Consider the following 24,797-nt stretch of genomic DNA (forward strand, 5'->3'; position numbering starts at 1 on the left):
AAAGCGGGGTTACAGAAAAGTAGGTATGGGCCCTGCACACAAAGAACCTGTATTAGCCAAAGGGACCATTCCATAAAATTTCCAATATGTAAACCTAAATTTGGAACTTGCTAAAACAAGTACAGATGAGTACGTGAGGAAGCTGGGAAGTAAACACATGTTGCTGGAGAAATAGAGGTGGAGATATGGGTGGATCTAGGTTTGGTTAGGAATGAATCAGACCATCCCACAGAGGGTGGCTCCTCCTTGCATGGGGCCTGCTATAAAAGGGCCATTATCTCAGCCTTCAGTACCCAGCAGGCTCCTTCAGGCTACATTCTATTTGCTCTTTTGGTGAACAAGGTAAGAAGGAATATATTTAATTTTGCCTACTTACTATTAACCAAGGTGGAAATCTGAATGTATGTGTACTGTAAGGCAAAAGGTTCTGGAAGTTTAGGGTTTTTCTCTTTCTTTTTAGTGGCACTGTCACTAAAAGGTTTATTTCTATATAGAAGGAAAATGAGAGCATAAATTTGCTTCCCATGGAGCTACTCAATACTCTGTATTGTTAGACCGTCCATTTATTCATTTACTTAACAAATATGTATTAACTACCTTCTATTTGGTCTTGGCTCTGACTATGCAGCAGTGAACTACATAAACTTCCTAGCAGCTTACCTTTAGTAGGGGGAAACATTTAGTAAACAACAATAAACGAATAAGATAATTTCAAATAGTGATAAGAACAATGAAGAAAATAAAAGAGTGATGTAGTAGAGCCGGGTTGTCCCATCTTTTGGCTTCCCTGGGTCACAATGGAAAAAGAATTGTCTTGGGCCACACATAAAACACACTGACACTAATAATAGCTGATGAGCTTAAAAAAAAACTCATAATGTTTTAAGAAAGTTTACAAATTTGTGTTGGACCACATTCAAAGATGTCCTGGGCCACAGATTGGACAAGCTTGTAGTAAAGTGATGGGAGGGAGGAGGAGAGTGCTTTAAGTTAGATGGCCAGGGGAAGACCTCTCTAGGGAATCGTCTTTGAGTTGAGATCTTAAACACAAAAGAAACTAGCCAAGGCAAAGGGCAAGATTCTAAGCAAGGGTAAACTTGTCCCAAAGAGGAAAAAGAAGCTAGTGTAGCACACATAATTAAAAAGAGGACCAGTGGTATATGGTGATGTCAGAGAGCTAGACAGGCGTAGGCCATGTAAAGAGGAGCATAGTAGAATTAAAACAGTACATGTTAGATTTTAACATGTACTTAAAGGGGCATTAAGCAGGAGGAGTAACATAATCTATGTTTTTAAAAGACCACTCTGGGCTGCTATGTGGAAAACAGGAATATAGGAAGGCAAGAGCAGGAACAGGGAGAGACTGCATTCTTTTATGTGAAAGATGATGGAAATAATAGAAATAACGAGAAATAACTGTTTGCTTATACCGAAATCTAGAAGTTATCCATGATTCCTGTTTTCTCATCACACTGATTCATCACCACGTCCAGTCAACTCTGCCTACAAACCTGCCAAATCTATCCATTTATCCCCTTCTCTGCCATTATCATCCTAGTCCAGGCTACCTTTATCTCCCAACACTGACTATTATGTTATCTGAAAATACAACAATTTATTTATCCATTTGTCTATGGATAGATATTTGGGTCTCTTCCATTTTGGGGTGTATTATAAATAATAGGGCTATGCACTTTTTTTGTATATTACTTTTGGTTACACATATGTACATATTTCAGTTGGGAATATTCCTAAGAGTAAATCGCTAGGACTTAGATACTGTCAAACAATTTTCCAAAGTGCTTCTGTCAGTTTATGCTGCCTCCAGCAGTACATAAAAAAAAATCTCAATTCTCCACATTCTCACCAATATTTGGTATTGTCAAGGATTTTTTTCTTTCTTATCTTTTTAGTCACTTTGGTGGGTGTATTGTGGTCTCACACATTATTTAATTTGCATTTCCCTGGTGCATAACAAGGTTGAGAAGTTTTGATTTTTTTTTTATTATTATTATACTTTAAGTTTTAGGGTACATGTGCACAATTAAGAAAATGTGGCACATATACACCATGGAATACTATGCAGCCATAAAAAATGATGAGTTTTGATATCTTTGTTGGCCATTTGGATATCCTTTTCTGTAAAGTTCCTAAGGTAGAGATTCATTTTTCTATGGAGTTAATTGTATTTTTTTTACTGATTTATAGGAGCTATTTTTATATTCAGGACAGATTCCTTTATTGGTTAAATGTGTTTTGTATATCCTCCCACTGTGTGGCTTGTCCTTCTCTCTTCTAATGCTATCTTTAAGGAATAAACATTCCTACTTTTAATGCAGTACAATTTATCAGTCTTTTTCTTAGTGATTAGTACTTTTTGAATTTTATTTAAGTATTTCCCCACACCGAAGTCCTGAAGATATTCTCCAATGTTATCTTCTTTTATCTCTTACATGTAAAATCAACCTGGAAACTATTTTTTTTTCCATTTGAAAATTCAATTAACCCAGGACCATTTATTTCAGACCATTCTTTCTCTACTGACCTACACTACCATCTTTGCCATTAACCAAATGTCCAGAGTGATATAAGACTGACTTTATACTATTATCTTTTATCATTCCATTTGTTTAGCCTTGCACCATGCCATATTGTCTTCCTTTATAATACACCTTGCTATCTGGTATGTCTTCCAACTTAGTCTTCTTCAAGATGGTCTTACCTAATCTTGGCCCTCTACATTTTCATATAAATTTTAGAAATCACCTTATTAATCTTTATTTTTTAAAAAAACTTCAGATATTCAGAATGGGATTTCATTGCATCTATAAATGAATTTGAGGAGATTTGATATCTTAATGCTATTGAGACTTTCAATTCATAAACAAGCTATGTATTCTTCCATTTATTTAAATCTTTAGTTTATCTCAATATTTATAATTTTCTGAGTATAGCTCTTTCATGTTTTCTTAGATTTATTCCTAAAAATTTCCTGATTTTTAATGCTTTATGAATAGCCTCCTTTCTTATTTCATTTTCTCAGCATTCATAATCTCAACATTTATAATATTCTGAGTACAGTCCTTTCATATCTTTAATTAGATTTATTCCTAAAATTTTTCTGATTTTTTATGCTTTTGTAAATAGCATCCTTTCTTATTTCATTTTTTAAGTGTTTATTGCTGTTATATAGAAATACTATTGATTTTTGTATACTTATAACCAGAAGCATGTTTAGTTTATTTATTCTAATAGTTTAGCTATACATTCTTTTGGATTTTCCACATACAAAAGTTATATCATTCCGTGAGTAATAACAGTTTTATTACTTCTTTTTCAATTACTCTGCTTTTAATTCCTTTTCCTAACGTATTGCTCTAGCTAGGACTTTTAGTACAATGTTAAATAGGATGATACTATACATAGTATATATCAATAGGATGATACAGGCATACTAGTTTCATTCCCAAACTTGGAGATGAAAGCTTTCATTTCACCATTAAATGTAATTTTTGCTATGACATTTTTCAAAGACATAATCAATCTTTTATTTATTAATCAGAATTAATGTTGGATTTTATCAATTTTTCATCTATTGAGAGGTTCATATAATTTTCCCCATTATTCTATTTCAGTACTTAATTGGTTGGTTTTCAAATGTTAATCCAAACATGAATTTTGGAATAAAATGTAGTTAGGAATAACATATATTCTTTTTATATACCACTGAATTCAGTCTACTATTATTTTCTTTCAGAGTTTTGCATCTATATGAAAGGAATTGTCCTGAAAATTTTGATTCTTATATCGTTGTCAGGTTATGGTACTGAGGCCAGTTTGGATTAATAAAATGGGTGTTTCCTCTTTTTCATTTCTCTGAAATAATCTATGTGATGTTATAGTTATTTCTTTCTTTCACATTGAATAGAATTCAGTAAAGCCATCTGACCTGCAGTTTCTCCCCCACTGGAAATAAATGCATTTAAGATTCAATTTCTTTAATAAACATAGGACTATTTAGGTTTTCTATTTATTGTTGGTTCAGTTTTGGTAACAAGTGTTTTTCTAGAAACACTTCTTCTATGTCATCTAAATTTTCAAATTAACTGGTATAATGTTTTTTATAATATGCTCTTGTGATCTTTCTAATGTCTAAAACCTCGATAGCAATGTCCCCTTTTACTTTCCTGATATTGGTACTTACTCTTCTTTTCTTGATTAATCTTGCTGGGGTTATCAGTTTTCTTAGATTTTTCAAAGGCTGAATCTTGGCACTGTTGATTCTCTAAATTTTCTTTCTATTTTATTAATTTTAGTTATCTTTATTATTTCCTTCATTATACTTTCTTAGGACTTAATTTGTTCTTTTTAAAACTTCTTGAGATATATGCTTAGGTAATTAATTTTTCAGTCTTTCATATATATATACACACACAACTGTATGCTGCTTATAAGATTCACACATAAAAAATGATAACAGTGATTGAAAATGAAAGGATGGGAAAAAGAGACATCATTCATATATATATGTGTGTGTTTATATATGTATATATGTGAGTGTATATATGTATATATGTGTGTGTGTGTGTGTGTGTATATATATATATAGGCTATAAATATCTATTAGGCATGGAATTAATGTATTCCCTAAGTTATGCTCTTTCATATTTTTCTCATTTTCATTTAGTTCAAAATATTTTCTAATTTTGCACTGTAATTTATTCAATGATCCATTGATTATTTAGAAGTTATAGCTTAATTTTCAAACACTTAAAGATTTTTCTAGTTATATTCCTATTATTTAATCCTTGCTTCATTCCACTGTGTTAGAGAACAAACTCTATGATTTCAACCCTTTAAAATTTATTGAAACTTGCTTTATGGCCCAGTATATGGTCACTTTCAAAAGAATGGGTATTCTGCAGTTGTTAGGTGTAGCATTCAATGTATGTTGATGTTTTGTTAATAATTTTGTAGAAATATTCTATATTCTTACATATTTTTTATTTGTTCTATCAGTTGCTGAGAGAGGTGTATTTAAATACCCCACTATGATTGTAGATTGCCTGTTTCTCCTTATACTTCTGTCAATTTTTATTAATGTATTTTGAGGCTTCCTGGAGAATTGATCTTTTATTATTATAAAATTTCCTTCTAGCAATATTTTTTGCCTTAAATCTACTTGACAGATATGATTATAATAATAACATCTTTTTTTAGTGTTTGAATGGTATCTCTTTCTTCCAACCTTTCATTTATGATCACTTTAATCACATTTTATGTGTGTCTCTTATAAGCAGCATACAGTTGTTTTTTTTAAATCCAGTCTGACAGCCTTGTCCCTTAATTAGCATATTTACTCTATTTATATTCAGAGTTATTATGGAACTATTTGGTTTACATCTCTACCATATTACTACTTGGTTTCTACTATCTCACCTGTTCTATATTTCTTTTTCTATTCTTGACTTTTTTGGATTAAGTTAATATTTGCCAGTTAATTATCTTTATACAAAAGCTTATTAATTATACACTCTTTTATTATTATCTGCATCCTTGCCCTAAAAATTATAGCATGCATCCTTGATTTGTTAGAGTATATTATTAAGAAAAAAATATTTTAACCCCTACCCAAATAATACAAGTATCCTACAATACTTAACTCCATTTTCTCACTGCCTTATCTGGGATTGTTATGTATTTTAATTCTATTTATCTTAAATCCTGAAAGATTACTATTATTATTTTATGCAATCAATATCTAGCTATACTTTTCCCACACATATGCTTTTTCCATTGTTCTTATTCTTTCTTGCTCCTCTGTGCTTCCAACTAGAATTATCCTTTAATATTTCCTTTACAGTAGGTCTCTGGTGATTAGCTCTGTTTTTCTTTGCTTGAAAATATCTTTACATGTTTTCTTTTTGGTGGATATTTTCACTGTTAACATATAACTTATTTTGCTTCAGAAAGATGAATATAACGTTTCATTGTCTTTTAGCTTCCATTGTTTCTTTTGAAAAGACAAGTATCAATCTTATTGTTGCTCCGTTGAAGGTAATACAAGTGTTTCTCTGTCTGCTCTTAAGATTTCCTCATTGCCTCAAATGTTCAGCAGTTTTATTATTACATGTCTTGCTTTGGTTTTCTTTTATATCTCCTGCTTGGAGTTTATAATATCCTTTTGAACCTGTACCTTGGTATCTTTCATCAGTTTTAGAAAATTTTGTCTTTTAATTCCCAAAATACTGTATTTCCCGCTAAATCTGAATGTAAGCCCCAATAAATTGTCACAATCTTGATAGCTCTGTGATACCTTCAAACACACACACACACACACACACACACACATTTTCTAGTTGTATTCAGAGTTAGTCTGAAACTAACTAATAAACAATTGCACAAAGCAATCTTCAAAAATCAAACCATATTAGATCACTCTCAACAAAAAATCTCATCTAGTCTCATCACACCTAAAATAAAATGCACAAATGTCACCTTATTTAGAAGATCATCATTATCTGATCCGTCAGTATCTCTGACTTTATGTTGTATTACTCTTGCTTTGTCTGCAATTTTCTAACTGAGTTGGTCTTTTTCTGTATCTCTAACATGCCAAGCTGATTTTCATCTTGGAATCTTTGCACTGTTCCCTTTGCTAAAATTCTCTAATTAATTAACAAGGCTACTTCCTTCTTATTTTTCCATTTTAAGCGCAAATGTCCCCTCTACCACAAAACCTCCTTTCCTTAAAGTACCCCCAAATATTCTGTATAATAGCATTCTTATTTTAGTTATGTACATATCACTTATCAATATCTAATTGTCGAATTAATTTACTGTTTGTTTATGGTCTTCACAAAAGTAGGCAGGCACCTCATCTATCTTGTTCACTACTATATCTCCAAAGCATGAAACAGTGCCTAACCCTTTAGTAGCTGTTCAATACTTGTTAAATAAGTGAAGGAATGAATGAATGAATATAAGCTCTGAGAAAAGGTTATGCCTAGAGGTATCAATTTTGAAGTCATCAGATAGATGGTATCTGGAGTCATGGGATTCAATGAGATTGCCTCAGAAAGGTGTGTAGATTTTTTTTAAAAAAGAAGATCTAAGACACAGCCACAGATATTTCCAACCTCTTGAGATTGAGCAGAAGAGAGGTTAGTAAAGAATACTGAGAGACAACAGCATTCAATGGGTAAGAGGAATATCAGAGGAATATGGTGTCATGAGATCCAAGAAACAAAAAGACTCCATTAAGAAAGGAAGGGTTAATTCTATTTCACATACCAAGAGATTAAGTAAGATGATGATGATGAGGTGATGATGGAGAAATGACACTGTATTCAACAACTTGGAGATCACAGATGATTTGACACAAAAAGTTTCAGTAGAGTTTGGTGATAGGAAATTGAGAGAAGCAGGTTAAAAAGAAAGTGGGTGGTAAACATTTTAAGAGAGAAAGCAGAGAAAACTTATCCAAGACTCCTGTGAAATGAAGCAGTTAATTAGGCTAGTAAGATGTTAGGAGAAATGTTGGGGGAGGGTGGAATAATGGTTCAAGCGAAGGGTTTTAAGATGGAAGATACTCCAGTATATTTCTGTGGTGATAAAAATAAACTACTAGAGAAGGAAACAGAGTGAAGTAGGGAAAAGTGACTAATTTTAGGGATATTTTGAAAGTAGGATCAATAAAACATGTTGATGGAATATATATTGGATGTAAGAAAAGGGGAATCAGAACTAATTTTCAGATTTATGACTTGAGCCATCAGGAAGACAGGAGTAACTGATGAGGATAACAGGTGTGGGACATTTGTTAGGGTAAAGCAGTTGAAAATCAAGACTTCTCTTTTGAACATAATAGATTTAAGATATCTACAAGACTCAAGTAGAAATATCGGATAGGCATTTAGACATACACTTCTCAAGTTTAAGGGACAGTCGGTGACTGGGGGTATAAACTTGTGAGTTGTCAACTTATTTAAAAAGTTATATAGAACTAGATGAGATGACCTGAGGGAGTATAACAGAGAAAAGAAGCTAAGGAGTGAATCATAGGGCATAGCAACATTAGGAGCTGAACAAGGAGGCTAAGAAAAAAGTGGCCACTGAGGTTGGAGGAGAAACTTGAGAGTGCCAGGTCTCTGAAGAAGGATGCAGCCAGTTGCATCAAATGCTGCCGATATGTCAAGTAATATGTAAAATAAAAATGGATACATGGATTTGGAAATATGAAGGATATTTTTTACTTGGTGAGAGTTTTAATACATTTTTTAGAAAAAAAATACTTTGAGTAAAGGAAAACAAGAATTAGGAAGTAAAGACAGAATGTATAGGCATATCTTTTGAGGAATTTTGCTATAAAAGGGAACAGATAAATCAGATGGTACCTAAAGGCAGATGTGAGATTGGGGGTGGGGTGGAGATGGGAAGGTAAGTGTTAGATAGATATTTCAGCATGAATATATATTGAAGGGAATGATCCAGTAGACAAAGAAGAATTAATGATGCATATGAGAAAGTAGGCAACTGCAAAAGCAAAGTGTTTGGGTAGACAAGAGAGAGTGGGGCTTAGTGCCAAAGTAAAGGACAGGAGGAGCACAGACTGTTTATTACCCTAAATAAAGTGAAGGCAAGGTATATGGATAGAAATGTAGTAGGTTGGGAGATCAGATATTAGGAGAATGAGGAAACTCTTTTCCAATGGCTTCCAAGTTCTCAGGAATCAAAATCAAGGACATCAGAGATAAACGAAAGAAACAGTTGTTGAAGCTTTGGCCAGTGGGTATAAGAAAAAGTAGGACAAGTGGATGTATCCAAGGAGCATTTGGGGAGATTAAACATAATGTCCAACCAAGGTAAAAAGGGAAATGAGTACATAAAGCAGTAAATAGAGAGGTTAAAGAATTATTGACATCAGGGTACAAGACGAGGTCAAAGAGTAAGATCCTTGAGACAGAGATTTTGCATATGTTACAAGTAACGATAAGTTCAGAGAATACAATATCATCATAAATAAGACTGGCTGAAAATAATTATAAACTTTAAAAGGGTTTTGTAAGAAGCACACAGCTATAATTTTTTAAATTCAATCTTTACAATCTATATTTTAATTGGCAAGATCTGGTCTATCTTACATGTATTGTAATTAGTAATAATAAAATTATTTGTAATTCTATTAATTTATTTTATGCTTTCTGTTTACCCTTCTTTTTCTGTGCTTCTTATTTTCTTCTTTCCTGGCTTCTGTTAAATTATTAAAGTTTCTTAATTCCCCTATTTCATCTCTAATGGTTTAGAAATTATAAATTCTATTCTTTTAGTAAATACCCATAAACTTACCCAAATACATATATCACTTAACCACAGCAAAATTCATTAATATCTAATTCTTACCAAACAACCCAAGGTCCAAAAATGTTTTAGTTCTGACTGCTACAGTAATCTCCTTCACATTGTTTTCTACAGTATTTTAGTTTCACCTGGTTTTGTAAGTCCTAATAAAGTTATAATTCTTTATATAATACATGCTTAGATTTATTGATATGCTTACTAATTTCTTCACCAATGAGATAAAGTGAACATTCCTTAAATGGCAAAATGAAACCCAGTCAGAAAAACCTTTCTCTTTAAATATTGAAGAGCTATTAAATCCATCCTGTACAATGAAATATCCTAAACTTCATGAAATGTTTAAAAAAGAAATAAAAAATTGAATGAACTTTCATTGAGTATCTTGTCATATGGCTAACTGGCTTTCAGAGAATTATGTCTTAGCAAATTAATCATTTAATAATTTAGCTTTTGGGGAAGTAATTTTCAATAAATTTGTATGAGTAAATTTTACTGCTTAAAACCAGTCAGCCTATCTAAATTCTTGTTATTGGCAATGGCAAGATCAGCAAGAGGAATGATCTTGCCTAGAGCACACTGAGGTCTGTGAGACTATTAAGTCCAGCTGTAAGTGGGCACAAGGCCAAAAAAATGGGCAATTTTATTTAAGTAAGGAAAACTCTATTCATTTGTTTTATGTAGATGGTAGAGAAAAGTTTCTCATGTCCATCTTCCATTCTTAAAGATGGATTACTTAGAGGAAAATATAGGTTTAAAATGCGGAAAATGATTGTAATAATTAATATAACCTAGAAAAAAAAGACGTACAAAAAAGGGCATTTTCATTTCTTCTTTCTAGGTTCACATTTATTGCCAAAAGATGTCTACTCTCCTGGAAAACATCTTTGCCATAATTAATCTTTTCAAGCAATATTCAAAAAAAGATAAAAACACTGACACATTGAGCAAAAAAGAGCTGAAGGAACTTCTGGAAAAGGAATTTCGGCAAATCCTGAAGGTAAGAGTATCTGACAAGATCAAAGATAGAGCATTTGTGTTTCTCATCAATAATCTAAGCAAGGGTTATTTTGAGCTGTTTGTGAACTATTTCTCTTAAAACAGGAAAAGAGTTAATCTTGTCTCAAAAGAGATAGATTTTATTTTCTTCCCCATACCTGCATGTATATGATAAACATAAAGAAACCCTCAGAGAAAAAAATATAAATATTTAAAAATTAATGTAAATTAGTTCTTAGTATTTTGGTATTATAATATTCTCCCAAACATCAACATTACTAAGGGGATTTTTATTAAAGAAAACTAAGTAATGAATTATATATACTTCTGACTTTTAAAATAAGAAAAAGCGTCACTTACCCCATCAAATCTTGACATCTTACTAGTCTTTACATCTTTGTTCACATATAACACCTGAATAAGGATGAGATGAAGAAGTCTTAAAAAAACAAAAAGATTCTGTCCCACTTTTTAATACTCAAAAGATCAAATTCATTAAATTAACTTTGAATTAATTGGCTGATAATGTGATTCTGTCTGATGCAGTCTCCCTCTGTGACTTCCCTCTGTACAGAATCCAGATGACCCAGATACGGTTGACATCTTCATGGATCACTTGGATATAGACCACAACAAGAAAATTGACTTCACTGAGTTTCTTCTGATGGTATTCAAGTTGGCTCAAGCATACTATGAATCTACCAGAAAAGATAATTTACCGATATCAGGACACAAGCACAGAGAGCACAGTCATCATCATAAACATGAAGATGATAAAGAGGAAGAAAACAAAGAAAACAGAAAAAGACGCCCAAGTCTGGAAAGAAGAAACAATAGAAAAGGGAATAAGGGAAGATCCAAGAGCCCAAGAGAAACAGGGGGGAAAAGGCATGAATCTAGTTCTGAAAAAAAAGAAAGAAAAGGATACTCACCTACTCATAGAGAAGAAGAATATGGAAAAAACCATCACAAGTCAAGTAAAAAAGAGAAAAACAAGACTGAAAATACTAGACTAGAAGACAATAGGAAGAAACTAAGTGAAAGACCTGAAGAGAAAGAAGACAAAGAAGGAGGAGGATATGATTATGAAAATATAGGAAGAATGACTGAAAAATGGACAGAATCAGGCCATATTGACACATATTACACATTCCAGGATGAAGCCTATGACACCACTGATAATCTATTAGAAGAAAACAAAATATATGAAAGATCAAGTTCATCTGATGACGAATCGTCATTGCAAGTCAACAGGTCAATACATGAAAACCTAAGCCAGGTACCACTGCAGGAGTCCAGGACAAGGAAGCGTAGGGGATCCAGTGTTAGCCAGGACAGTGGCAGTGAGGGACACTCAGAAGACTCTCAGAGGTGGTCTGGGTCTGCTTCCAGAAACCATCATGGATCTGCTCAGGAGCAGTCAACAGATGGCTCCAGACACCCCGGGTACCATCAAGAAGACAGAGCCAGTCACGGGCACTCTGCAGACAGCTCCAAACAATCAGGAACTCATCACGCAGAGACTTTCTCCCGTGGACAGGCTACGTCATCACATGAACAGGCAAAATCAAGTCCAGGAGAAAGACACGGATCCCACCACCAGCAGTCAGCAGACAACTCCAGACACTCAGGCATTGGGCACGGACAAGGTTCATCTGCATTCAGAGACAGTGGACACCGGGGGTCCAGCAGTAATCAGGCCAGTGACAGTGAAGGACATTCAGAAGACTCAGACACACAATCAGTGTCAGGCCATGGACATGCTGGGCCTAGACAGCAGAGCCACCAAGAGTCTGCACATGGCCGGTCAGGGGAAAGGTCTGGACATTCAGGGTCTTTCCCCTACCAGGTGAGCACTCATGAACAGTCTGAGTACGCCCATGGACAGACTGGGCCCAGGACTGGTGGAAGACAAGGATCCCACCACGAGCAAGCACGAGACAGGTCCAGGCACGCAGCATCCCAAGAGGGTCAGGACAACATTCATGGACACCCGGGGTCAAGCAGAGGAGGAAGGCAGGGATCTCACCACGAGCAACTGGTAGACAGCTCTGGACATTCAGGGTCCCATCACAACCACAACACATCCCAGGGAAGGTCTGATGCATCCCACGGGCAGTCAAGATCCAGAAGTGCAAGCAGACAAACACGTAATGAGGAACAATCAGGAGACGACTCCAGACACTCAGGGTCGCATCACCATGAACCTTCTTCCACTCGGGCCGACAGCTCTAGACACTCACAGTCGGGCCAGGGAAAATCAGCGGGGTCCAGGACAAGAAGGCACCAGGGACCCAGTGTTAGCCAGGACAGTGACAGTGAGGAACATTCAGAAGACTCTGAGAGGCAGCCTGGATCTGCTTCCAGAAACCATTATGGATCTGCTCAGAAGCAGTCAAGAGATGGCTCCAGACACACTGAGTCCCAGGAAGAAGACAGAGCCGGTCACAGGCACTCTGCAGACAGCTCCAGACAATCAGGCACTCATTACGCAGAGACTTCCTCTCGTGGAAAGGCTGTGTCATCCCAGGAACAGGCAAGATCAAGTCCCGGAGAAAGACATGGATCCCACCACCACCAGTCAGCAGACACCTCAAGACACTCAGGGACTGGGCAAAGACAAGCTTCATCTGCAGTCAGCGACCATGGACACCCAGGGTCCAGTGGTAGTCAGGCCAATCACAGTCAGGGACACTCAGAAGACTCAGACACACAGTCAGTATCACCCCACGGACAGGCTGGGGCCCATCGGCAGAGCCACCAAGAGTCCGCACATGGCCGGTCAGGGGAAAGGTCTGGACGTTCAGGGTCTTTCCCCCACCAGGTGGACACTCATGAACAGTCTGAGTCTGCCCATGGACGGACCGGGCCCAGCACTGGAGGAAGACAAGGATCCCGCCTCAAGCAGGCACGAGACAGATCCAGGCACGCAGCATCCCAAGAGAGTCAAGACACCATTCGTGGACACACAGGGTCAAGCAGAGGAGGAAGGCAGGGGTACCACCATCAGCAATCGGTAGACAGCTCTGAACACTCAGGGTCCTATCACAGCCACAAAACATCCCAGGGAAGGTCTGATGCATCCCGTGGGCAGTCAGGATCCAGAAGTACAAGCAGACAAACACGTAATGAGGAACAACCAGGACACGGCTCCTGGCACTCAGGTTCACGTCACCACGAGGCATCCACTCAGGCTCACAGCTCCAGATACTCACAGTCGGGCCAGGGAGAATCAGTGGGGTCCAGGACAAGCAGGCGCCAGGGATCCAGTGTTAGCCAGGACACTGACAGTGAGGGACATCCAGAAAACTCTGAGAGGCGGTCTGGGTCTGCTTCCAGAAACCATTATGGATCTTCTCGGGAGCAGTCAAGAGATGGCTCAAGACACCCCGGGTCCCATCAAGAAGACAGAGCCGGTCACGGGCACTCTGCAGACAGCTCCAGAAAATCAGGCACTCATCACGCAGAGACTTCCTCCCGTGGACAGGCTGTGTCATCCCAGGAACAGGCAAGATCAAGTCCCGGAGAAAGACACAGATCCCGCCACCAGCAGTCAGCAGACAGCCACAGACACTCAGGCACTGGGCGCAGACAAGCTTCATCTGCAGTCAGAGACAGTGGACACCGAGGGCCCATTGGTAGTCAGGCCAGTCACAGTGAGGGACATTCAGAAGACTCAGACACACAGTCAGTGTCAGCACACGGACAGCCTAGGCCCCATCAGCAGAGCCACCAAGAGTCCGCACGTGGCCAGTCAGGGGAATGGTCTGGACGTTCAGGGTCTTTCCCCTACCAGGTGAGCACTCATAAACAGTCTGAGTCCACCCATGGACGGACCAGGCCGAGCACGGGAGGAAGACAAGGATCCCGCCATGAGCAGGCACGAGACAGCTCCAGGCACGCAGCATCGCAACAGGGTCAGGACACCATTCATGGACACCCAGGGTCAAGCAGAGGAGGAAGGCAGGGGTCCCACCACGAACAATTGGTAGACAGCTCTGAACACTCAGGGTCCCATCACAGACACAACACATCCCAGGGAAGGTCTGAGGCATCCCGTCGGCAGTCAGGATCCAGAAGTGCAAGTAGAAAAACACGTAATGAGGAACAATCAGGAGACAGCTCCCGGCACTCAGGATCGCATCACCACCAGGCATCCACTCAGGCCGACAGCTTCAGACACTCACAGTCAGGCCAGGGAGAATCAGTGGGGTCCAGGACAAGCAGGCGCCAGGGATACAGTGTTAGCCAGGACAGTGACAGTGAGGGACACTCAGAAGACTCTGAGACGCGGCCTGGGTCTGCTTCCAGAAACCATTATGGATCTGCTCAGGAGCAGTCAAGGGATGGCTCCAGACACCCCGGGTCCCATCAAGAAGACAGAGCCGGTCACGGGCACTCTGCAGACAACTCCAGGCAATCAGGCACTCATCACGCAGAGACTTCCTCCCGTGGACAGGCTGTGTCATCCCAGGAACAGGCAAGATCAAGTCCTGGAGAAAGACACAGATCGCGCCACCAGCAGTCAGCAGACAGCTCCAGACACTCAGGCACTGGGCGCAGACAAGCTTCATCTGCAGTCAGAGACAGTGGACACCCAGGGTCCAGTGGTAGTCAGGCCAGAGACAGTGAGGGACATTCAGAAGACTCAGACACACAGTCAGTGTCAGCCCATGGACAGGCTGGGCCCCATCAGCAGAGCCACAAAGAGTCCGCACATGGCCGGTCAGGGGAAAGCTCTGGACGTTCAGGGTCTTTCCCCTACCAGGTGAGCACTCATGAACAGTCTGAGTCCGCCCATGGACGGACCCATCCCAGCACTGGAGGAAGACAAGGATCCCACCACGAGCAGGCACAAGACAGCTCCAGGCATGCAGCATCGCAAGAGGGTCAGGACACCATTCGTGGACACCCGGGGTCAAGCAGAGGAGGAAGGCAGGGGTCCCACCACGAGCAATCAGTACACAGCTCTGAATACTCAGGGTCCCATCACAGCCACAACACATCCCAAGGAAGGTCTGATGCATCCCATGGGCAGACAGGATCCAGAAGTGCAAGCAGACAAACACGTAATGAGGAACAATCAGGACATGGCTCCCGGCACTCAGGGTCGCGTCACCACGAGGCCTACACTCGGGCCGACAGCTCCAGACACTCACAGTTGGGCCAGGGAGAATCAGTGGGGTCCAGGACAAGTAGGCGCCAGGGATCCAGTGTTAGCCAGGACAGTGACAGTGAGGGACACTCAGAAGACTCTGAGACGTGGCCTGGGTCTGCTTCCAGAAACCATTATGGATCTGGTCGGGAGCAGGCAAGAGATGGCTCCAGACACCCCGGGTCCCATCAAGAAGACAGAGCCAGTCACGGGCACTCTGCAGACAGCTCCAGGCAATCAGGCACTCATTACGCAGAAACTTCCTCTCGTGGACAGGCTGTGTCATCCCAGGAACAGGCAAGATCAAGTCCCGGAGAAAGACACGGATCCCGCCACCAGCAGTCAGCAGACAGCTCCAGACACTCGGGCACTGGGCACGGACAAGCTTCATCTGCAGTCAGAGACAGTGGACACCGAGGGCCCATTGGTAGTCAGGCCAGTCACAGTGAGGGACATTCAGAAGACTCAGACACACAGTCAGTGTCAGCCCATGGACAGGCTGGGCCCCATCAGCAGAGCCACAAAGAGTCCGCACATGGCCGGTCAGGGGAAAGCTCTGGACGTTCAGGGTCTTTCCCCTACCATGTGAGCACTCATGAACAGTCTGAGTCCGTCCATGGACGGACCCATCCCAGCACTGGAGGAAGACAAGGATCCCACCACGAGCAGGCACAAGACAGCTCCAGGCATGCAGCATCGCAAGAGGGTCAGGACACCATTCGTGGATACCCGGGGTCAAGCAGAGGAGGAAGGCAGGGGTCCCACCATAAGCAATCAGTACACAGCTCTGAATACTCAGGGTCCCATCACAGCCACAACACATCCCAAGGAAGGTCTGATGCATCCCATGGGCAGTCAGGATCCAGAAGTGCAAGCAGACAAACACGTAATGAGGAACAATCAAGACATGGCTCCCGGCACTCAGGGTCGCGTCACCACGAGGCCTACACTTGGGCCGACAGCTCCAGACACTCACAGTTGGGCCAGGGAGAATCAGTGGGGTCCAGGACAAGTAGGCGCCAGGGATCCAGTGTTAGCCAGGACAGTGACAGTGAGGGACACTCAGAAGACTCTGAGACGCGGCCTGGGTCTGCTTCCAGAAACCATTATGGATCTTCTCGGGAGCAGGCAAGAGATGGCTCAAGACACCCCGGGTCCCATCAAGAAGACAGAGCCGGTCACGGGCACTCTGCAGACAGCTCCAGGCAATCAGGCACTCATTACACACAGACTTCCTCTCGTGGACAGGCTGTGTCATCCCAGGAACAGGCAAGATCAAGTCCCGGAGAAAGACATGGATCCCGCCACCAGCAGTCAGCAGACAGCTCCAGACACTCAGGTACTGGGCACGGACAAGCTTCATCTGCAGTCAGAGACAGTGGACACCGAGGGCCCATTGGTAGTCAGGCCAGTCACAGTGAGGGACATTCAGAAGACTCAGACACACAGTCAGTGTCAGCCCATGGACAGGCTGGGCCCCATCAGCAGAGGCACCAAGAGTCCGCACGTGGCTGGTCAGGGGAAAGGTCTGGACGTTCAGGGTCTTTCCTCTACCAGGTGAGCACTCATGAACAGTCTGAGTCCGTCCATGCACGGACTGGGCCCAGCACTGTAGGAAGACAAGGATCCCGCCATGAGCAGACACGAGACAGCTCCAGGCACGCAGCATCGCAACAGGGTCAGGACACCATTCGTGGACACCCGGGGTCAAGCAGAGGAGGAAAGCAGGGGTCCCACCACGAGCAATTGGTAGACAGCTCTGAACACTCAGGGTCCCATCACAGCCACAACACATCCCAGGGAAGGTCTGAGGCATCCCGTCGGCAGTCAGGATCCAGAAGTACAAGCAGACAAACACGTAACGAGGAACAATCAGGAGATAGCTCCCAGCACACAGGATCTCATCACCATGAGGCATCCACTCGGGCCGACAGCTCCAGACACTCACAGTCGGGCCAGGGAGGATCAGTGGGGTCCAGGACAAGCAGGCACCAGGGATCCAGTGTTAGCCAGGACAGTGAGGGACACTCAGAAAACTCTGAGAGGTGGTCTGGGTCTGCTTCTAGAAACCACTATGGATCTGCTCGGGAGCAGTCAAGAGATGGCTCCAGACACCCTGGGTCCCATCAAGAAGAAAGAGCCGGTCATGGGCACTCTGCAGACAGCTCCAGACAATCAGGCACTCATCACGCAGAGACTTCCTCCCGTGGACAGGCTGTGTCATCCCAGGAACAGGCAAGATCAAGTCCTGGAGAAAGACACAGATCCCACCACCAGCAGTCAGCAGACAGCTCCAGACACTCAGGCACTGGGCGCAGACAAGCTTCATCTGCAGTCAGAGACAGTGGACACCCAGGGTCCAGTGGTAGTCAGGCCAGAGACAGTGAGGGACATTCAGAAGACTCAGACACACAGTCAGTGTCAGCCCATGGACAGGATGGGCCCCATCAGCAGAGCCACCAAGAGTCCGCACATGGCTGGTCAGGGGAAAGGTCTGGACGTTCAGGGTCTTTCCCCTACCAGGTGAGCACTCATGAACAGTCTGAGTCCGTCCATGGACGGACCCATCCCAGCACTGGAGGAAGACAAGGATCCCACCACGAGCAGGCACAAGACAGCTCCAGGCATGCAGCATCGCAAGAGGGTCAGGACACCATTCGTGGAAACCCGGGTTCAAGCAGAGGAGGAAGGCAGGGGTCCCACCACGAGCAATCAGTACACAGCTCTGAATACTCACGGTCCCATCACAGCCACAACACATCCCAAGGAAGGTCTGATGCATCCCGTGGGCAGTCAGGATCCAGAAGTGCAAGCAGACAAACACATAATGAGGAACAATCAGGAGATGGCGCCAGGCACTCAGTGTCACGTCACCACGAGGCATACACTCGGGCCGACAGCTCCAGACACTCACAGTTGGGCCAGGGAGAATCAGTGGGGTCCAGGACAAGCAGGCACCAGGGACCCAGTGTTAGCCAGGACAGTGACAGTGAGGGACACTCAGAAGACTCTGAGAAGCGGCCTGGGTCTGCTTCCAGAAACCATTATGGATCTGGTCGGGAGCAGGCAAGAGATGGCTCCAGACACCCCGGGTCCCATCAAGAAGAAAGAGCCGGTCACGGGTACTCTGCAGACAGCTCCAGACAATCAGGCACTCATCACGCAGAGACTTCCTCCCATGGACAGGCTGTGTCATCCCAGGAACAGGCAAGATCAAGCCCCGGAGAAAGACACAGATCCCACCACCAGCAGTCAGCAGACAGCTCCAGACACTCAGGCACTGGGCGCAGACAAGCTTCATCTGCAGTCAGAGACAGTGGACACCCAGGGTCCAGTGGTAGTCAGGCCAGTGACAGTGAGGGACATTCAGAAGACTCAGACACACAGTCAGTGTCAGCCCATGGACAGGCTGGGCCCCATCAGCAGAGCCACCAAGAGTCCGCACGTGGCCGGTCAGGGGAAAGGTCTGGACGTACAGGGTCTTTCCCCTACCAGGTGAGCACTCATGAACAGTCTGAGTCCGCCCATGGACAGACCGGGCCCAGCACGGGAGGAAGACAAGGATCCCGCCATGAGCAGCCACGAGACAGCTCCAGGCACGCAGCATCACAAGAGGATCAGGACACCATTCGTGGACACCCAGGCTCAAGCAGAGGAGGAAGGCAAGGGTCCCTCCACGAGCAATCGGTAGACAGCTCTGAATACTCACGGTCCCATCACAGCCACAACACATCCCAGGGAAGGTCTGATGCATCCCATGGGCAGTCAGGATCCAGAAGTGCAAGCAGAAAAACACATAATGAGGAACAATCAGGAGATGGCGCCAGGCACTCAGGGTCAGGTCACTACGAGGCATACACTCAGGCCGACAGCTCCAGACACTCACAGGCAGGTCAGGGAGAATCAGTGGGTTCCAGGACAAGCAGGCACCAGGGACCCAGTGTTAGCCAGGACAGTGACAGTGAGGGACACTCAGAAGACTCTGAGACGCGGCCTGGGTCTGCTTCCAGAAACCATTATGGATCTGCTCAGGAGCAGTCAAGAGATGGCTCCAGACACCCCGGGTCCCAACAAGAAGACAGAGCCAGTCATGGGCACTCTGCAGACAGCTCCAGGCAATCAGGCACTCATCACGCAGAGACTTCCTCTCGTGGACAGGCTGTATCATCCCAGGAACAGGCAAGATCAAGTCCTGGAGAAAGACATGGATCCCGCCACCACCAGTCAGCAGACAGCTCCAGACACTCAGGCACTGGGCAGGGACAAGCTTCATCTGCAATCAGAGACAGTGGACACCGAGGGCCCATTGGTAGTCAGGCCAGTCACAGTGAGGGACATTCAGAAGACTCAGACACACAGTCAGTGTCACCCCACGGACAGCCTAGGCCCCATCAGCAGAGCCACCAAGAGTCTGCACGTGGTCAGTCAGGGGAAAAGTCTGGACGTTCAGGGTCTTTCCTCTACCAGGTGAGCACTCACGAACAGTCTGAGTCCACCCATGGACGGACCAGGCCCAGCACGGGAGGAAGACAAGGATCCCGCCATGAGAAGGCACGAGACAGCTCCAGGCATGCAGCATCGCAAGAGGGTCAGGACACCATTCGTGGACACCCAGGGTCAAGCAGAGGAGGAAGGCAGGAGTCCCACCACGAGCAATCAGTAGACAGCTCTGAACACTCAGGGTCCCATCACAGCCACAACACATCCCAGGGAAGGTCTGATGCATCCCGTGGGCAGTCAGGATCCAGAAGTGCAAGTAGACAAACACGTAACGAGGAACAATCAGGACATGGCTCCCGGCACTCAGGGTCGCGTCACCACGAGGTATACACTCAGGCCAAAAGCTCCAGACACTCACAGTCGGGCCAGGGAGAATCAGTGGGGTCCAAAACAAGCAGGTGGCAGGGATCCAGTGTTAGCCAGGACAGTGACAGTGAGGGACACTCGGAAGACTCTGAGAGGTGGTCTGAGTCTGCTTCCAGAAACCATTATGGATCTTCTCGGGAGCAGTCAAGAGATGGCTCCAGACACCCTGGGTCCCATCAAGAAGAAAGAGCCGGTCACGGGCACTCTGTTGACAGCTCCAGACAATCAGGCACTCATCACGCAGAGACTTCCTCCCATGGACAGGCTGTGTCATCCCAGGAACAGGCAAGATCAAGCCCCGGAGAAAGACACAGATCCCACCACCAGCAGTCAGCAGACAGCTCCAGACACTCAGGCACTGGGCGCAGACAAGCTTCATCTGCAGTCAGAGACAGTGGACACCCAGGGTCCAGTGGTAATCAGGCCAGTGACAGTGAGGGACATTCAGAAGACTCAGACACACAGTCAGTGTCAGCCCATGAACAGGCTGGGCCCCATCAGCAGAGCCACCAAGAGTCCGCACGTGGCCGGTCAGGGGAAAGGTCTGGACGTTCAGGGTCTTTCCCCTACCAGGTGAGCACTCATGAACAGTCTGAGTCCGCCCATGGACGGACTGGGCCCAGCACTGGAGGAAGACAAGGATCCCGCCACGAGCAGGCACGAGACAGCTCCAGGCATGCAGCATCGCAAGAGGGTCAGGACACCATTCGTGGACACCCAGGGTCAAGCAGAGGAGGAAGGCAGGGGTCCCACCATGAGCAATCAGTACACAGCTCTGAACACTCAGGGTCCCATCTGAGCCACAACACATCCCAGGGAAGGTCTGATGCATCCCGTGGGCAGTCAGGATCCAGAAGTGCAAGCAGACAAACACGTGATGAGGAACAGATAGGAGACGGCTCCAGGCACTCAGGGTCACGTCACCATGAGGCTTCCACTCAGGCCAAAAGCTCTAGACACTCACAGTCCGGCCAGGGAGAATCAGTGGGGTCCAGGACAAGCAGGCGCCAGGGATCCAGTGTTAGCCAGGACAGTGACAGTGAGGGACACTCAGAGGACTCTGAGAGGCGGTCTGAGTCTGCTTCCAGAAACCATCATGGATCTTCTCAGGAGCAGTCAAGAGATGGCTCCAGACACCCCGGATCCTATTACCACGATACAGCCAGTCATGTACAGTCTTCATCTGTACAGTCAGACTCTAGTACCACTAAGGAACATGGTCACTTTAGTAGTCTTTCACAAGATTCTGCATATCGTTCAGGAATACAGTCACGTGGCAGTCCTCCCAGTTCTAGTTCTTATCATTATCAATCTGAGCACGCTGAAAGGCAAAAAGGTCAATCAGGTTTAGTTTGGAGACATGGCAGCTATGGTAGTGCAGATTATGATTATGGTGAATCTGGGTTTAGACACTCTCAGCATGGAAGTGTTAGTTACAATTCCAATCCTGTTGTTTTCAAGGAAAGATCTGATATCTGTAAAGCAAGTGCATTTGGTAAAGATCATCTAAGGTATTATGCAACGTATATTAATAAGGACCCAGGTTTATATGGCCATTCTAGTGATATATCAAAACAACTGGGATTTAGTCAGTCACAGAGATACTATTACTATGAGTAAGAAATTAATGGCAAAGGAATTAATCCAAGAATAGAAGAATGAAGCAAGTTCACTTTCAATCAAGAAACTTCATAATACTTTCAGGGAAGTTATCTTTTCCTGTCAATCTGTTTAAAATATGCTATAGTATTTCATTAGTTTGGTGGTAGTTTATTTTTATTGTGGAATGATCTTTAAACTCTATATTTCAGAAATATTAAATGGAAGAAATCAATATCATGGAGAGCTAACTTTAGAAAACTAGCCGGAGTATTTTAGGAGATTCTGGGTCAAGTGATGTTTTATGTTTTTGAAAGTTTAAGTTTTAGATACTCTCCAAATTTCTAAATTAATCTTTTCCGGAAATATCGAAGGAACCAAAAATATAAAACAGTTCTGTACACCAAAGTGGCTATATCAACATCAGGGCTAGCACATCTTTCTCTATTATCCTTCTATTGGAATTCTATTATTCTGTATTCAAAAAAAATCATCTTGGATGTAATTAATATTTTAGTAAGCTGCATCTAAATTAAAAATAAACTATTCATCATATAATACTGTTTGTCTCTTGTATGCTTATTTGTCATAAACCCAAATTACATACTTCCCCATGGCCAGAATTAGATGTCTTCTATATCACTGGAAAGCTATATGACCATAGAGCAGATACATTACATTCAAAATAAGAAGTAATTAATAATGAAAGAGAAAATTTAATCAAGGCCTATATTTTTCTCCAACATAATCATTGTCCCACAATCACATTCAGGAAAAAAAAAAACACGCTTTGCTCAATCATGAATATCACTATTATTAATATGGAATTATCAACTTAGGTGGTGATTAAGCCATGTCAAAGGAAGATCAGGAAACAGGAATTACTGACCATAGATCCTTCTTCCAAAGACACTAGGAGATGCTTTGCAATGGAGACTAGTTGGAGCAGAGAAGTTGTGCTGATATATCCTGGCAAAGGGAAAAGAATTAAAAAGAAGTGTCCTCCTGGCCTGGAAGGAAAATATTTGTATCTTTATAATTTAAGCAAGTAGATGAAAAGGCTGAAAAAAGAATAGTAAAAATATGAATGAAGTTCTACCATTAGAAGGAATATGCTTCTGTAAGAATCCTACCCAAATTTTCATTCCCATAATATCTGACTAGAAGTGATATGTAGGCCAGTGATCACATTTTGCAGATGAGTCTATTACACAAATAATCTACACCAAAGTAGCACTTAGATCTCAAGCCTCCAAATCTGCGTTTAGTGGTTTTATAAAAGCACTTCCAAAAAGCTGCCTTTATTGAACTTACACTTGAGTAAACCAAGATAAAGTGAAACTAATTGTCAAAGTTACAATAATACCCAATAGGTACAGGGACTGAATGAAAAGCAACAAACAAGCTCATTTTTGTAATTAGCCTCAAACAATAGTCTATATTTGTTCTCCACAAGCCACTTGAAAATGGCATTTCCTTCCCACCAGTATCATGCTTCCCTGCTTTAAGTGTTGTCCCCAAATGCCCCTACAAAGCTGCAAACTCCATAAGATATCATACCTTCAGACCTCATTGAACTTCCACAGACATATATAGAGAGGATGCCTTTGTCCATTTCTCTGATACACTTTGCTACCTTGCCCCTAGTCTCACAACCAGCTTATGTGGCTACCTCCTGTAGCTCCTGTCTAAAGGAGCCAGGCATAACTAACAGGCTAAGAAAACAATATATAATGAGGAAACAGTGCCGAGCTAGTCTAACTATGGGAGAGGTACTGATAGAAGGACAGACAGACCTTAAAATAGTTTTAGCCAGACGTTTAGAGAGCTAAATTCTCAAGTTTTCTGAAGAACCCATAAACAACTGAAACTGTTTTCTTTCATATCCCTGCCCACTCAAGGATAAAATTACCAGATACTCCTTTTTGTTGAGAGAAAATCAGTTTACCCAAAAAAATGCCAACAAGATTCACTTGGAACATCAATTTTTCTCTGTCTTCTCTCCTTCCTTTATAAAATTTGTTTTTTACCTTTTTCCTTAACTTGGTCGACCAATTCTCTCACATATAAGTCATCAATTTTCCTGAAAGATAACTACAGTTTTCTAAGTTTTTCTTTGGGACAATTTTTTTTAAAATTTTTGTAGGTACATAGTAGGTATACATATATTCATGGGATACATGAGATATTTTGATACAGGCATACAGTGTTTGATAATCTCATATCAAAATAAATGAGGTATCCATCACCTCAAGTATTCATCATTTGTGTTACATGCAATCCAATTATACTATTTTACTTATTTCTAAATGTACAATAAATTACTGTTGACTGCAGTTGCCTGTTGTGCTATCAAATACTAAATCTTATTCACTCTATTTAACTATATTTTTGTACCCATTAACCATCTCTACTTACCCCCTACCTTTCATTACCCTTCCCAGCCTCTGGTAACCATCATTCTACTTTCTATCTCCATGAGTTCAATTGTTTTAATTTTTAGATCTCACAAATGAATGAGAACACGTGAAGATTATCTTTCTCTGCCTAACTTACTTTACTTAATATGATGTCCTCCAGTTCCATCCATGTTGTTGCAAATTACAGGATCTCATTCTTTTCTATCACTCCATTGTGTGTAGGTACACATTCTTTATCCATTCATCTCTTAATGGACACTTAGGTTGCTTCCAAATTTGGCTATTGTGAATATTGCTGCAATAAACATTGGAGTGCAGATATCTCTTCATTATACCGACTTACTTTCTTTAGGGTATGTACCTAGCAGTGGGATTGCTGGATCATATAGCAGCTCTATTTT

General features: G+C 42.6%; 1 protein-coding gene across 1 annotated transcript; it reads left to right on the plus strand.

Moving 5' to 3' along the window:
• Positions 1-297: 297 nt before the first annotated feature.
• FLG (filaggrin) lies at positions 298-21,997 on the plus strand. Its single transcript, XM_024252077.3, has 3 exons — positions 298-342; positions 10,199-10,357; positions 10,931-21,997. Exons 2-3 carry the CDS (start codon positions 10,220-10,222, stop codon positions 21,995-21,997), a joined length of 11,205 nt encoding a protein of 3,734 aa, XP_024107845.1. The 5' UTR covers positions 298-342; positions 10,199-10,219.
• Positions 21,998-24,797: the final 2,800 nt, after the last annotated feature.

This window comes from Pongo abelii, chromosome 1 (assembly GCF_028885655.2).
Source record: "Pongo abelii isolate AG06213 chromosome 1, NHGRI_mPonAbe1-v2.0_pri, whole genome shotgun sequence".
In the NCBI taxonomy this organism is placed as follows: Eukaryota; Metazoa; Chordata; class Mammalia; order Primates; family Hominidae; genus Pongo; species Pongo abelii.

What these genes read in the sequence shown, in the direction of transcription:
- FLG (XM_024252077.3), top strand. Translation starts at nt 10,220, where the DNA reads ATGTCTACTCTCCTGGAAAACATCTTTGCCATAATTAATCTTTTCAAG. An exon ending in AATTTCGGCAAATCCTGAAG is followed by an intron (nt 10,358 to 10,930) that starts GTAAGAGTATCT and finishes CCCTCTGTACAG; the next exon opens with AATCCAGATGACCCAGATAC.